The sequence below is a fragment of the Aptenodytes patagonicus genome, chromosome W (genome assembly GCF_965638725.1).
Source record: "Aptenodytes patagonicus chromosome W, bAptPat1.pri.cur, whole genome shotgun sequence".
Taxonomy (NCBI): Eukaryota; Metazoa; Chordata; class Aves; order Sphenisciformes; family Spheniscidae; genus Aptenodytes; species Aptenodytes patagonicus.
The window spans coordinates 23,494,401-23,509,489 of record NC_134981.1 but is presented as its reverse complement, the minus strand read 5'-3'; the positions used below and the strand labels follow the sequence as shown (position 1 = coordinate 23,509,489).

The 15,089-nt window shown below is 47.9% G+C and overlaps 1 protein-coding gene across 3 annotated transcripts in view; it reads right to left on the bottom strand.

Moving 5' to 3' along the window:
* Positions 1 to 1,011: 1,011 nt before the first annotated feature.
* Positions 1,012 to 15,089, bottom strand: part of LOC143172028 (protein FAM219A) — a 121,751-nt gene continuing 107,673 nt past the window's right edge. For 2 of the 3 annotated variants that reach the window (XM_076361246.1, XM_076361248.1), the window contains exons 3-6: positions 13,661 to 13,763; positions 9,407 to 9,487; positions 8,984 to 9,038; positions 1,012 to 7,772 (exon numbers count right to left, since the gene is read on the bottom strand). In XM_076361246.1, coding sequence (XP_076217361.1) covers positions 7,614 to 7,772; positions 8,984 to 9,038; positions 9,407 to 9,487; positions 13,661 to 13,763 — 398 coding nt within the window. In that variant the 3' untranslated portion in view covers positions 1,012 to 7,613. The remainder of the gene's footprint in view (positions 7,773 to 8,983; positions 9,039 to 9,406; positions 9,488 to 13,660; positions 13,764 to 15,089) is intronic. The other variant, XM_076361247.1, reaches the window with a different exon arrangement.

Below are 15,089 nucleotides of genomic sequence, written 5' to 3'. Positions count from 1 at the left end.
CTTCTTGAGTCGCCTGCCCCTTCTTCCACAAGCGGTAAACTCTCCTTTTTTTCCTGAGTCCCAGCAAGAGCTCCCCGTTCAGCCAGGCCGGTCGTCTTCCCCGCCCATTCTTCTTACGGCACATGGGGACAGCCTGCTCCTGCGCCTTTAAGACTTCCTTCCTGAAGATCGTCCAGCCTTCCTGGACCCCTTTGCCCTTCAGGACCGTCTCCCAGGGGACTCTCTCAACCAGCGTCCTGAACAGGCCAAAGTCCGCCCTCCGGAAGTCCATGGTTGCGGTTTTGCTGCCCCCCCTCCTTACTTCACCAAGAAGCGAGAATTCTATCATTTCATGGTCGCTAAGCCCAAGACGGCCTCCGACCACCACATCTCCCACCAGTCCTTCTCTGTTTGTAAACAGCAGGTCGAGCGAGGCACCTCCCCTGGTAGGCTCACTTACCAGCTGTGTCAGGAAGTTGTCTTCCACACACTCCAGGAACCTCCTAGCCTGCTTCCTCTCTGCCGTCTTGTATTTCCAGCAGACGTCCGGGAAGTTGAAGTCCCCCACGAGAACAAGGGCTAGCGATTGAGAGACTTCTGCCAGCTGCTTGTAGAACGCTTCATCCGCCCCTTCATCCTGGTTGGGTGGTCTGTAACAGACTCCCAGCAGGATATCTGCCTCGTTGGCCTTCCCCCTCATCCTTACCCATAAACACTCAACCGTATCATCATCACAATCGTTGAGCTCTAGACAATCGAAACACTCCCTAACATACAGGGCCACCCCACCGCCTCTCCTTCCTCGCCTGTCCCTTCTGAAGAGTCTATAGCCATCCATTGCAGCACTCCAGTCATGAGAGTCACCCCACCATGTTTCTGTGAGGGCGACTAAGTCATATCTCTCCCGCTGCACAATGGCTTCCAGCTCCTCCTGCTTGCCGCCCATGCTGCGTGCATTGGTGTAGATGCACTTGAGCTGGGGTATCGATTTCGCCCCCGGCATCGGCATGCCACCCCTCGGCTCATCTCTAGCGAGCCTGGTTTTATCCCCTTCCCCCTTCGAACCTAGTTTAAAGCCCTCTCAATGAGCCCTGCCAATTCATGAGCCATGATCCTTTTTCCCTTGTGAGACAGCTGGACTCCGTCTGTCACCAGCAGGCCCGGTGCCATGTAAACCTCCCCATGATCAAAAAAGCCAAAAATCCTCCGATGGCACCAGCCCCTGAGCCACGCGTTGATCAGGTGTGTTTTCCTGCTCCTTTCAGTATCCTTCCCTGCCACTGTAGGGATAGAGGAAAACACTACCTGTGCTCCCGATCCTTCAACCAGTCGCCCCAGTGCCCTGAAGTCCCTTTTGATCACTGCGGGACTTCTCTCTGCAACCTCATCACTGCCAGCCTGTATAACCAGCAGCGGGTAGTAATCAGAAGGCCGTACCAAACCAGGGAGCTTCCTAGTGATGTCTCTGACCCGGGCCCCAGGGAGGCAGCAGACTTCCCTGTGGGACGGGTCCGGTCGGCATATCGGGCCCTCTGTTCCCCTCAGAAGGGAATCGCCTATGACGATTACCCTCCTTTTTTTCTTAGCAGCGGCAGTCGTAATGTGTGGGGCTGACTGCCTCACCCTAAGCAACCCCCCGGATAGACCTTCGTCTACATCCTCGCTTGCCTTGCCCTCAAGTTCCAGGGCCCCATATCTGTTGTGTAAAGGCAACCAGGAAGGTGAGGGAGGCCGGGCAGGGGTTCGCCTGGCACGCCAAGCAGGGACCCGTTTCCATCCCCCCCCGTCGCTTAGGTCCCCTCTTTCTACCTGGTGGCAAGAAGGCAGGGGATCCTCTGCTTCTCGCGGAGCTTCCTTCTGCTGCCTCTGCCTCAGGGACGGTAGGGTGCAGCTCCACCAATCTATCTCCCTCCCACACTCCCTGATACTCCTCAACCTTTCCACCTCCTCCTTCAGCTCTGCCACCATGCTGAGCAGATCATCCACCTGGTCACACCGCACACAGGTGGTGTCTCTGCTGCCCTCCGGTAGAGCTGACAGGCTCAGGCACTCCCTGCAGCCAGAGACCTGGACAGCTGTATGCTTGCGTGTGAGCTCTGTCTGTGTCGCCACATTCCTTCTGGCAACGGCTTTCGGCCGAGTGGAAACCATAGCCGGTCCTCTTCTCGGAAGCCTACGATTACCAGTTGAGTTGGCCTCTGGAGCCGGGAGCGGGGCTGCGCCTTGCCCGCTCGCCTTCCCTGCACGCCCTGCCTGCGCGAACTGCCGCGCCACACCCTTCTGACGCGCCACGTCCTGTTCGCCGCGCTCTCTGGGGCTGCTCTTCTAAGTGAGGGGGTTTGGCTGCCGCCCCTCTTGTCCCCGCCCACGCTGAGTCAGAGCTGCCGCTCGTCAGGAACGCCCTCCTCCGGCTCGGGGAATGGGGGGGCTGGGGCTCCCTCTCGCTCCCTGCGCTTGTGCTTTTCGCGGGTTTGGCCGCGGTTTTGCCGCTTCAGGAAGGGTCCCCCGTCGCGATCCTCCGCTCCGGAGCCCTTCGCCTCGGTGGCTTCCGAGGGGAAGTAGGGGATGTAGCTGTAATTTTTTGGAAGCAATGTAGCAGCTCAGCTGCACAATACAGGGACTTAAAAATACAGATGCCAGCCCCTGTGAGAAACCTGCACTTGGTTAGTCTAGCATTAATCTTCTGTAGGTAATCCCAGGTCACAACCTCTTCCTCTATGCTAAGTTGCTGGTCCTTCTGCTTCAGGGCTTGTGTGGCTTTGTAACAGAGGTGGGTTTGTCTGATGAGATGTGGTTCAAGGTTTGGAGCAATCCCTCACACAGGAAAGCCTTGAAAGGAAGTGACAAGGATGCCATGTTCTCCTAGAGGTGAAAAGCACCTTAAAATGAACACCTTCTCATGCCTTTCCCTTAGGCTCAACCTAGCCCAGCTTGCCCTGTGGCACTGCCCATCTATGCAGATGTTTCTTTTGAGACATGAGAAGTAGAAATAGGGTGATGTGAAGAGTCAGCTCTGAAGGGTGGTAGAGGTCAAAGCCAGGGTATATTTACAGTGGCACATGCAGCCTGTGCTTGCTGAGCCAAGCAGCAGCCAGGTGACAAAGCCTGCTTCATTCTATGTAAGAGTGGCCATACCCCGTGTGAGCTTTAAGGGAGAATGGTAAAGTAAAGGAAGAGCCTAGGCAAAAGTGCCAGTTTATACCCTCAGATCATTACATGGATGCTAAAAGTAAGAGCACGAAACTGCCGTGGGAATATCCCAAAGGAGCCCTTCAATGCTCTCTTCCCTCCCATCAGCACTCACTATCCCAGTTGCACTCCTAAGTTCCTTAACTCCACTAGCAGGGGATGGTGCTGTTGGTTCACCAAATCTTCTTACACATTCTCTGTGGCAGCATGCAGATTGAGAAGCCAGTTGTGCAAGAGCCAGCTGCCAAATAACTGGGAAACACATCCTTGCCAAACATCTGCCCCCAAAGCTGTTTAATCTCTCCACTAATCTCCACCCCACAGCCTTCTGGCACATGCAAGCAACATCAGAAGGTGGTAAAGAGAGGGAAAGCAGAGTTGTGTTGCTGTTCTTTGTAGTACTTTGAAAATACACGTAAAACTTCTATAGCATGCTTTTTGCATCTTGCTTGCAGAGCTATCCTATCAATGGTGCCCGCCACATACTTGGCAACATCCATGCAGGGTGGTGGTAGCATCTTGGGAAGGCAGTTTTCTCCCCTGTGCTGCAGAAGGGAATGGACATCAAGAGGGGATGTGACTTGCCTGAGGTTAGAGCAAACATGTAGCACGTGCCAACAGCAGCAAGGGATCCCAGATCTCATTTCTGTGCTCTAACAGTTCAGCAGACTCTCCGCAGTAGTATTTGGCTGCGGTGCCAGCTCGGGGGCACAGTGTTTCTGCTGTGTGCATCTGAAAGCGAGCTTTGCTCCCTGCTGGTATCAGCACTGTACTGAGATAGATTAACTTGGACAACTGGGATCTGCCCTAGGCCAAGACAGCACTTGGCAACCTTTCTAATTACTGCTTGTTTTCCTTTTCCTGTTGTTCCATCTGGTGCCCAGCTGGGTCCTTCCTTTCTTCAAAAGCATCTTCATGTTTCTGTTGTCACATACGGGGTGCCGTACTTTTCAAGCCTCCTGCATGCCATTGTACAGCTTGCAGGCCAGCCCAAGGACAGACTCTGCATGGAGAGGAAAGGATTCTGCTCAGGATTGCAGACCAATGTGTCAGCCAGCACACAGCTGAGCAGAGCAGGTGTCTCCTTTTGAGAAAGGAGCCAGAGAGCCAAACCAGAAGCAGCTGAGTCCATCCTGTCCATGGGGGGAGCACAGCATCCTGAAGTCCCTTTCGAAGTCTGTGCAGCAGGCTTGGCCGCCTGCTTTTGCAGTCACAAGGCATCTGCAGGCAAGACAGTCAGAACAGAATAGCAGACCCAATGGCCAAGCATACATGTTGGGGATAGACATGCAGCAATGTCAGATATGATCCAGTGGCTCTTCCAAGGGTTGGCTTCAAGATATGTCTGATAAGACATCAAATGAGCCTTTGGGATGGTCACCTGGACATCAGCCTTCTTTCAGCCAAAGGTTATTATACAACCACCAGAAAAGCAGACTAGACCATCCTATCTAGAGACCTTCCTCAACACTAGGAGGATATTCCCCCTCACACAGACATCTGGAAATAGGGAGTTTGCAGACTGACTGCAGAGATAGAGTTGAGTGCTGAGACCCTGGAGTTCAAAGTCAGCTCACATTAAAGGGCAAAATTAACATCTGATAAAAGGAAAGGATTTGCTTAAACTCAGGTAATTTGGTGACTAAAATTACATAAAATCCTAACAAAAAGCCAGTCTGGCTTTAGGAGGCATCAAATGCAAATTCCTTTGTGGAGGCACCAGCATCAATATAAGGAAGCTATCCTATTTGCATGGTAATTTAGATAGACAGCGGTGCAACCTTTCATACTCCATGGCACTCCTCCCCTTGGTATTCTGTACGACTTTGGACTGAAAATGGGGCCAGAGAAGATCATTTGGTTTGGTGCAAAGACTGGAACAAGGAACAATTTGCTTTATTGCAAGCAATCTGCAGTTAGGAGAGTGCCCAGCAGCTCTGCAGATTTTAGGGCTTTATAATGCTGTGAGAGTCAGGGTCCGTGCTCTTTGCTTTTGCCTTCTCCAGGCCATGGCAGCAGAGACTGGTTTAAGGAGAGCAGTGCCAAAATGGCCACATATCTATACACTTTCCTGTGAAGTCACCACAGCATAACCTCCAATGAGGGCACAAGGAAAACCTTCTGGCTGAAGCAAAGGTCTGAACACGAGATCAGATAGGGAGAGCCAGCCCAATCTGTGGTTAATACATACTGCTGGGCCATCCATCATATTCCATAACACGCCAACAAACATGCCCCATGGTCATAACCTGCTTAAGGGACTGCGGTTCAGAAGGGTTAGTGTTCAATTTTCTGATAGCCACATATGCATTGCCTTAATCCATTCAGCCTTCCTGATAATGACCCTACACAGGTAACTACTTTTCCCCACCCTTTTTACTTTATTCCCCTAATAAAATATATGAACACAAAGCATAGAGAGGAGAAGCCAAAAAAATTGCCATTTTATGGTCCTGTACTGTCATGCCAAAACAGCTATTTGTGCAACCAACTCCTGTGTGCAGTGAAAAACACTTGGCTTGTGCTTCTGTTTGTATTTGGAGGAAGTACTGGGTGTAGTTAACATTTAAATTCATCTCCCTTCCAGGGACCCAAAAGGGTTGTGATGGAAGCAGGTGCACATCACACAATGCAAAGGGCTGAAGGCAGTTGCAGGGTTGGGGAATGCCTCAGGGCACATGGCAGGCAAAAACCAGCAATTGGGGCAATAAAAGGACTTGGTCGTGGTGCCATGGGGCAGTGGTTATCAGGGAAGGTCTGTCCTTCAGAGGGGAGGCGTTAGCCCTGGGAGATACAGTCTCAGAAACCCCACGATGTTAAATAAGTGTCCTAATCACGAATAGGACTTCTTAAAGACTCAGCTCACTACGTGAAGATTTCAGACGGGGGATTCTGTCCTTCGGGGTGGAGCTCAGGCTCTGTCTTGTGATTCAGGGGAATTCTGATGGGAAGCTCAGAGTTGCCCTCACTTTGTCCTTTCCCCAGGCTCTAAAGCAAGCACTGACGCAAGGCAGGCAGTCCTTCCTCCTGGCAGAGCAGGAAAACACACAGTCATGCCTGCAGCAAAAGATTTCATCTCCGAGAAAAATGCCAGCCCATCCGTCACCTGAGTCCTGCATATGCTGAAGCCAGCACTGTAAGACCAGCCAGGGAGAGGACATGTTTCCTAATTCCAGAAATAATTTTGCATTCAAAACAATCTGCTGGTGAACTGGCAATTCAGTCCAGCCACCTAATGTAACGCCAGGTTTCCCGACTATTCCAGCACCAAATAAACACAATTGCTCCTGACGTGGGACATCTCTAACGCAGACCAAGCCTGGTTCACAAGTGGGCAGAGATGGGATAAACAGTAGTTTCCTCTCATGGTTTTTTTGCAGCTGAAGCTGTTCATAATCCTGCTGTTGCTGAACCCCCCCCTAAAGTCTGACACCACCACAGAAATGCCTTCAGCATTAACAAATCTCTCCCACAGGCACTAAGAGATGCAGTGTCAAGAGAATATCAACAGCCAAGCTCTGTAAAAATGTGCTTTCTTCAACTAGCTTTTCTGGCACTGACCTTCAGACTGCACAGCTCTAGTCCTGTCTTGTGCAGGACTCATTTTTTCTTAGTTGAACAAACTTTAAGATCTTTGGAAGCAGATGGGTCTCACAGGAATGAAGTATAGGCTGAAGTCAGTATACATGACTGGACTGAACTCAGAAGTATGGTATTCTCAGGCAAGGACTGAATCCCTGAAGAGCATGGATGGACTGCAGATCAAATCTGATGTGTTTGGTGATAATTTAATGTAGAGCTAAGGATAGATTGCATTGGATATGTGACACAACAGCTCTAGCTAGTACTGACTCACAGTGAATTGCCACCTATTTGTCCTCTTTGCAAATGAATGAATTGTGTCATGCTAGTCCTGGCTAGCCTTGCCATAAGAAAGGATGCCCTGCTCCATTCTCATTCCTGTGCCCCGGTTATGGTATAATTTTGGTTACACAAACGAATCAGGTTTAGTGAATGAATTAAGAACTGACCTCCTCCCACAGGTAAAACCCCCTGACACCTCAGACTCACCCCTGATCTTGTAGGTGGATTGATTTTGGTGGGCAGGAGTAACTGCAGCCCCATCTGACCCTTCCCATTCTGGAACAGACACCTTACAAAACATCTCCAGTGCCTACACAAACCAAGGAGGTATCTCTGGACCCTCCTGCATTTGCTCTCCAGACCAGTCAGTTCTGCCAGGCACTGCCTGGCACTTTGAGCAACTTCTCTTTTGTTTAACCATAGTTTAAAATAATAACTTATTAACCAATCATAAAATGAATTTTTTGGTTTCTCCTGGCTCCATGAACACAAAGAGGTGCACGTCCTACCATAGGAGGAAGCAATGGCTGTTAAGTTTTACAGTTATAGTGGAAAGCACTGATCACAGCCTGCCGGCCTCACTACTGGATGTGACAGGCGGTGGAGGAGGTGGCTTGGCAACACATGCAGGTAGGGTTGACCGATTTAGGGGGGATTAGGTCGAGGTCCTCGTCATCTGGGATCTCATCTAACCGGTACCCATCCTTTAGCAGCTGGATGTTCAAGTCTTGGTTGATCTGCTACAGACAAAGAAACAAACAGTCAAACACTTGAGACTTCTTCTTTCTGATGGTCGGAAGAGGAAGGAGGTCCCTTATTCTGGAATATATTTCCCTATCATTAGTAGCTGTCCCATCAATGAGAGAGTCCCAGTTTTTGACCACAGGTGAGGGCTGCCTTCTGTTGTTCTAACTTTTTCCAGAATAGGAATATCTAGAGTGAGATATTCCAGAGTAGCAAGTCGAGACACTATTTTATTCTGGAATAATCTTTCCATGAAGACGAGTCCTCATTTAAAGTAATGTAATAATAATGATAATAAACTGACTGTCAGCTGGGCAGTCCCTCCTCTCAGTCTGGGACACTATAGCAGTTGAAAGGTGGTAAAGCCTCTTGGCTTTTTGTAATCTTGGATTCAAGTGCTGTCTAGCCAGATCTGGGTGAACAACACTTCATCAGGGCCCAGAGATGGCCCAGATCATTTGATCTGGTCCCTGCTCTTGGCCATTTCTCTGCATTTCAGAGGTATTTTGCCCAAGGAAGGGATACAAGGGGGAAGAGTTCCCAGTGGCTTGTGTGCAGAATGGCTGCTCAGCACCCTGGATGTAAAATCAGATCCCACAGAAGCAGTAGCCAGAGTCTGAACAACTAATTCACAAGAGAGCTTGGGAATATATTCAGAAACAATGCAGAGGGATTAACAAGCCTGAGCTTCCCTGCCTTTTCTCTTTGAAAGGGCAAGAGTTCATACCTGCAAGTCCTCCCTGGAATTTCTGGTGCTCCAAGTAAACACGCACTGGGTGACCCTGACCCCCACAAGAACTGGAAATCACAGCACACCCTCAGATTCTTTATTTGTGTCCTTGGCAAGTAGACAATTGCTGAGCTGCTATGACAGACAAGTTGATGCTTTTGCACCACATGGGCCAACACTGCAGGACTGAGCAGAACTGGGAAAAGCTTGAGTGAAGCCAAAGGTATCTGTGAAAACAGCCGACGGGCAGATCTGTGTCTGTGCCATGGAAGTGTGGGGACGGAGCCAACTGGATCACCGGGGAAGAAAGAAACATGACACAGTTTCTGCCATGGCCCCTTCCAGGCTCACAGAGTCTACACCACTGGTAAATTCCTTGTGGAGCTGTTTCTGGCAGCACAAGGCCACTCTAAGTCGTTTCTGGCTGCTCTACTATTAGTATTCATGGCAAGGATGGCAGGAAAGAGTATAACTCACCTCAGCTGATGAGTATCCCGAGGAGGAATATCTGGACATGTCAAAGTCATCATCACTGCAGGGAAGGACAAGATACAGCAAAGAAGGAAACAACAATTAGAGAGGCCTGTATTCCCTGGTTAGCCCTATCTTTCTTATGCCGTGAAGCTGTACTTTAGGCACAGAGAAGTTACATCAAGGGAGTCTGGAGACCAATTTTCATCTGTGACCCTCAGACCTTTCCATCAAAGTGCTCTTTACTCACGTCTCTTCCTACTTGTTTACACACACAGACTCATTACAGCATATGCCGAAGGGCACAGCAAGGAAGAGTGCGAGTGGCCTGCAAGAACAGTTTCAGCAGGAATTAGCTTCAGTGCTGCACTCTGGCATGAAAACTTGCTTGCACCGTAATATATATCATCTTATTAACACTTTGCATACCTGTCCGTATCCAGGGCTACCAGTGGCTTTTCATCTGGACTCTGATCTAATGATGAATAGCCCTTATTGGGAACGACGAGCCTGAAATAATTAAATGTTGTCCGTTAACCACACAGTAAAGCTCAGTACCACACATAGTCTAGAGCAAAGCCATATGATAGTTAGGCTTTCCCCGTTTCACTTCCTTGCAAGTCCTCCCTTATCAGTGAAGACATTTAAATGGGTGCAATTCAGAGGAAGCGGGCTGTGTCTCTGGGTAGTTCAGAGCAGTTTCACAGGGATGAACACTGGACATGCCTTGGGAACACACTCCTCCTTGGAAGAAAGAACAGTTGGGACACTCCACACTTCATTCTGGTGAACCTGTTCAGCTAGCACTGCTTGCTGTATCAGATGATTGCTCATTTTTGTGTTGCTTTTTTCCCCCTAGCAATAAGTACATGACACTAGCAATAAGTAAATGGGAGAAGGAGGCTAGGGGAAGGCAGAGGCTCGGTGCTCCTACTATTCTACTATTGGAAATCAGGGATTTGGTCTTTCTGCATGAGTCCCTACCCAGCCCCCACAACACAGCACTTTTGAGGTCTCACACCTAAATTTAGTAATATGAGAAATATGAGCTGGTGGGTGCAGCGTAAGAGCCCAGTCAGACTAGCACTTTTTAAATCCCATTATTTTATAATGACTTTCACTTCATCAGAAGTATTACAAAGGCTGACGATGACTTTGCACCTTTAATTGCCTGAGAGAGTTTGTGTAATGGAATACAGGCTTCAGAGCTTCTAGGATAAGGAAAATACATTAATTCAATGGTATCCAGTTCACAACAGAGTTCTTCCATCCACAAAACTGCACAAAGACTTTGGTTCATATTTAAAATAAGATCAACCAAAGCAAGCAAATGGAAGAAGGTTCTACATTCAGCAGGTGAGAACAGTAAGAGTGATGAAAATCTCCTCGTTCAGTGGGTTAACTCAGGTTTTCTCCCAAATGAAGAACTGGTCTTTAACAACACACAATGATGCACAATGATGCTTCACTAAGAGTTTAGAAAATATAAATCTAAAGATGATAATCCATCTCATTCATGCTCCAACTGCACTCTAACCACCTGCAATGTTCTTCTGCTTCTGCTCAGAAAATTTCAGGAAGCCATTACAATTTTAGCAATACAAAGGCCTGCAGGCTCAGAGAGAGTAAAATATATTAAATGCTATCTCAAAGCAGACGTATAGGCTCACGACTAGTTGTATTTTCTTATTGTGTTCACTGAAACACAAGATTAAAGAAATTAATTAAAACTGCAGAATTTCCAACCTGCAGCACCAGGGAACTGGAGAAAATGGGATCCACTTGCAAAATTCAATACCTCTTCCCATAGCACTGAGATGCTGCTCCTAAAGCATGTAGGAAGGAAGTCAAGAAGCAAGATGTCTGGAACTAAAACTGAAGCTGTGATCTGGCAGCAGCAGCTTGCTCACACACGTATCATAAGTACTGACTTCCATGCTTGCTCTCCAGTTTTCAAGTCAGTGCTCCATATATACTCACTGACGGTTGTTACTATATCATGAGTGAACAAAGCACTATCAGGGGATGTAGGAGAAGAGCCCTTTGTGGTGCTATTTAATTGATTAAAAAAAATCACTACATCTTTTTCTTGAGAAATGTCTTTTTTCTTAATAACACAGAACTTCAGTTTTTCTGCAACAGACAAAAACTGTGATAATGTCTTTGCCCCTGATCTAAATCTTTCCCTTGCATCCTGATTGTCCTTATTTTCGCTTCCCACTGTCCTTGGAACAAAGCCAGATTGCATTCGTAGCTGCTTTCATCCACAGGTGTCCTAGTATGAGCTTCTTGTCTTGGTGTTTTTGCTCATTTAACATGAAATATGTTATGACAAAATCTGAGTTTAGGTTATCCTCAGAGTGGACTACAATATCTGGCTGTGTGGATGGTGTTGTAGGCTTTGCCTGTGCTCATAGCGAGTATGCCAGCATCACCCCAACCTTGTTCACATTTTATTTGCTCTTAGGGAGACTGAGCGTGTTATGGATTCAGATCCTTTCACCTCTAAGGCTGGCTGTGCCCCTGCCCCAGGAGAAGACAGAATAGTGAAGGCAACCTGGTACTAGAGGCTGGATGTCAGAAATTCATACAGATAATAGAGAAGAACAGAAGCCTTGGGGAAGGAGGAGGAGGTGGAGTAGAGACTAGGAGAGGCAATGTGGTTTGCCTGAATGAAGGAAAACATATTTGATGAGGAGAAGAGCAGAACTGTTAAAAAAGTGGTAATGGCTTTAGCTTATTCTCTTCCTGCAGAGACCAGAAGCAGCCAACAGTTCAGACTTAAAAAACTACCATAACCTGGACGTTTTGCAGTGTATCCCACTGGAGTATCTCCCATTGTACTGCAGCCATTATCTTGTGAAAAGAAGCTGCTTGAACAAGCTTGTGGCATTTCTGCCTTCCCGGGGTTGCCCTGTCTGTGGCAAGACAGACCAAACCATTCTGAGGTATTACTAGGGCTGTGCTTGTGATGCTGCTTGGTTCCCAGAAAGCCAAGGGAGCTGGGAGATGAAGAGACATGGGCCAGCAAGACCCTGTGCCAGACACCTCCCAGCCATATGGGAACAATGGAGCTTGGCTACATCTGCTATTAAAGCAATGGCTGCAAACCTCTGTTTTGCAGATCCCAAGGGATGCTTCTAAAAGCTGTGTGAAAAGTAACTAAGCAAGTCTACTGCCAGCAGGCTTCACTTGGCTGTGGAGGCATCCACATGTCCTCTGAACAGTGCTCAGGTGTCCACAAATGGAATAAAACTGAGATGGCTGTTCGAAAACTTTTGCCGATGGGTGTCACTGCTCTGCCCTTCCCCACCCAAATCACTCTTCTTTCCATCGGCAGCTCGGAAACAGCAGCCGCTCCAAGCAGAAGTCACTAATTTTACAGGTAGGCACCTGTACTTATCCCATCTTCTCTTCCTTACCATCTTCCTCCACTAATTTCAGTGTTTCTAAATTTCTCAAGCAGCAAATCTGCTACCATTCCTCTTGAGAAGCTAGTGTGCAGCCTATTGCCAAAAGAAACCAAGTTTTTCCAGCTTGTATTTGGAAGACAAGGAGAAGCATGGAAAAGCCAGCTGAGAGCATCTGCTGAATTTCTTGCTGCCACTAAGGGCCTGGCTCCTTTATATGGTCTCAACAACCAAACACAGAGCAGCGAGCAATGCAGTGTATTCCAACAACATCGCAGGGGCTTACAAATAAAACCTGACAAAGTCCTGGCATGATTTATGACTACTATTGTGGGTTTTGGGAATTAATGTGAACAAGGAAACTCATCTGTCAGATGTATTGCATACAGAGAGGCTCTGACCTGCAGCTCCTGTTCTACTTAATATATGGTAATCCATGCAACTTCCTCATTCATCAATAAATACCCAGCATTCATGCAGATTCTGCTGTCATTCTAAGTGAGGTCCTCTACTAAAAACTGCCACCTTTCTAGTAGCATGCAAAGAGTGCAATCCCATGGACTCAGGGGGGTTCCTTCCCCCTGAATGCAGGTAAGTGATACACTGGTGTACTGAAGCTTGCATGGAAAAAATAGAAATACTCTAAAAGAAAGTATTCAGCCAAGAACATCTTTTTTTACAACGGTTTGTAGCACTGTCTGATACTGTCATACAGAGATGTGTCAAAGCAGCTCCAGCAAAGTATGACCATGCTGTTCAAAGTGCAGAGGAGACGTATAGCAAAGCACACAGAGATGGATCATTCACAAGCCTTTGTTAAGTCAATCAGTATGGGGAAGGGGTCATCATCAAAAAGGAACAGGGGAACTACTGAGATAAAGGCAGCCAAGGCAGAACTAAGCTCTAAACCAGTTTACGTTACATGAAACAGCATCGTACACTCTCCTGCTGGCAGGATTATGTGTTACGTGAGGCTACCCAGAACAGGCAAGACAGTCATATCAAACCCCTGATTTCGACCAGGTTTGGCTGCCTCTGCCTCCTTCAGGCTGCACTGTCACCAGTCCTGGGCCCAGCTGTCCCTGCATCTCCCCAGGGGACGGGATGCAACACAGCACAGAGCGTCTGGGCCTGCCAGCTCCGGGAAGGGACATCACTGCTCTCGCAGTGTGTTTGGCAGTAGGCAAATAGCAATGAACATCATCCTTGCCCATCCTAAGGTCATTAGGGATTGCAGCTTAGAGCACAGCCGAGTGCTTTTCCAGTCCTTTACCTTGTTCGTGCCATCACGTTGTTCTTCTTGGGCTGCTGATTAACTGGGCTTCCCATGTTGCCATTCTTCAGGGAGCCCTTCCGAGCCAGCTCCCTCTGTTTCTCTGCATGTGGGATACAAAGGGGAAAAGCAAAATTAGGGCAACAGCCTGGCAGGCCACCATACAGCTGCAGAAACCCAGATTTGATAGCAGCAAAAGGCATAGCAGAATTAATAGCAAAAGACATGAGCTCTCCATCTCCCAAGCAGGGACACTGCAAAGACCGGATGAGCTGTGTCCCATTGCCTCCAAGGTCACCAGGGGCTAAAGCTAACATACTCTGACTCACAGCAGCTTGTTGACACCACCACACTAAGATGGTCATGGAGCTTCTGGATGAGAACCAGCTGGGGCAGAGAAAGGGCAGAGACCTTGACTCTATCTGCACCTGGTTGCTGCATGGACTCTAAGACTGTGCTTTGTGCTGGGCAAGGGAATTTATCCTTTTACTTTTTCTCCTCCTACTGAGGCTGCCACTGAGGGGCCCAGTGGGGATAGAAAAGTGTCTCCATCAAAGCAGCACCACCATTTAGTGTTAGTCCAGCCTAGCTCGACACCAGGCCTGAGTCATTACCGTTTCCCTGGATGGCAACTCAACAGACTAACACACCACACAGCAGAAAATGTTGCTGCCTCCCTGCTTCTCTTCCTGGCAACCTGTGATATCCCCCGTGTGTCTTTCTCTTATCTCACACTGATTCTTGGGAGCTTGCTTTCTTTATTTAAAAAAAAAGTGAAACATTTTGAAGCTGTATTTTTAAATAGCATATTGTTTGCTTAAATTTTTAGAGCTTGTTCTACTTGCTGCTGAAATGTACCTTAAAACTTGGACAGTACATCAAGCTTTCTTTGTGTATTCAGTGCAAGAGGGGATTTAAATTAGCTTCTCATTTAGGACAGACTATTTCTCTTAATAACTTTTCACCACAAGATCACAACTAGAATTCAGGTCCAAAAGCTAAGCCTTCTGCAGGTATGCAGTGTTTGTGCTATATTAATACATCCCTGCCTCCAGCAGGGATAGGAGCCCATGTATGATGGGTTATCATATAAAATGGTATTCAATTTTCTGATTCAAAGTCAGAATTGTTTCTTGTGGGAAATCAACTGGGTTGAGTTAGCAATTAGCCACAAAAGTTGAGCTAACTGCCCCAATCTCATCCTGCAACGCCAGGCAAGGCTTGTAGGGAAAAGCCAAGCGTGGGGCCAGTAAGGCAGGAAAGGGCCCTGTTAAAAACATTCTCCAGAGTGTGAGAAAATGTTGGGAACTATTTTTGTGCCATGCCTGAATAATAGGGGTTTACCAGAATGCTGGCTGGGGAACCTGAATAGTGAATTTGTTTTGCTTCTGCTTCCCCTGTGGTGTGTGAAATGTGCTGATTTTTTTTC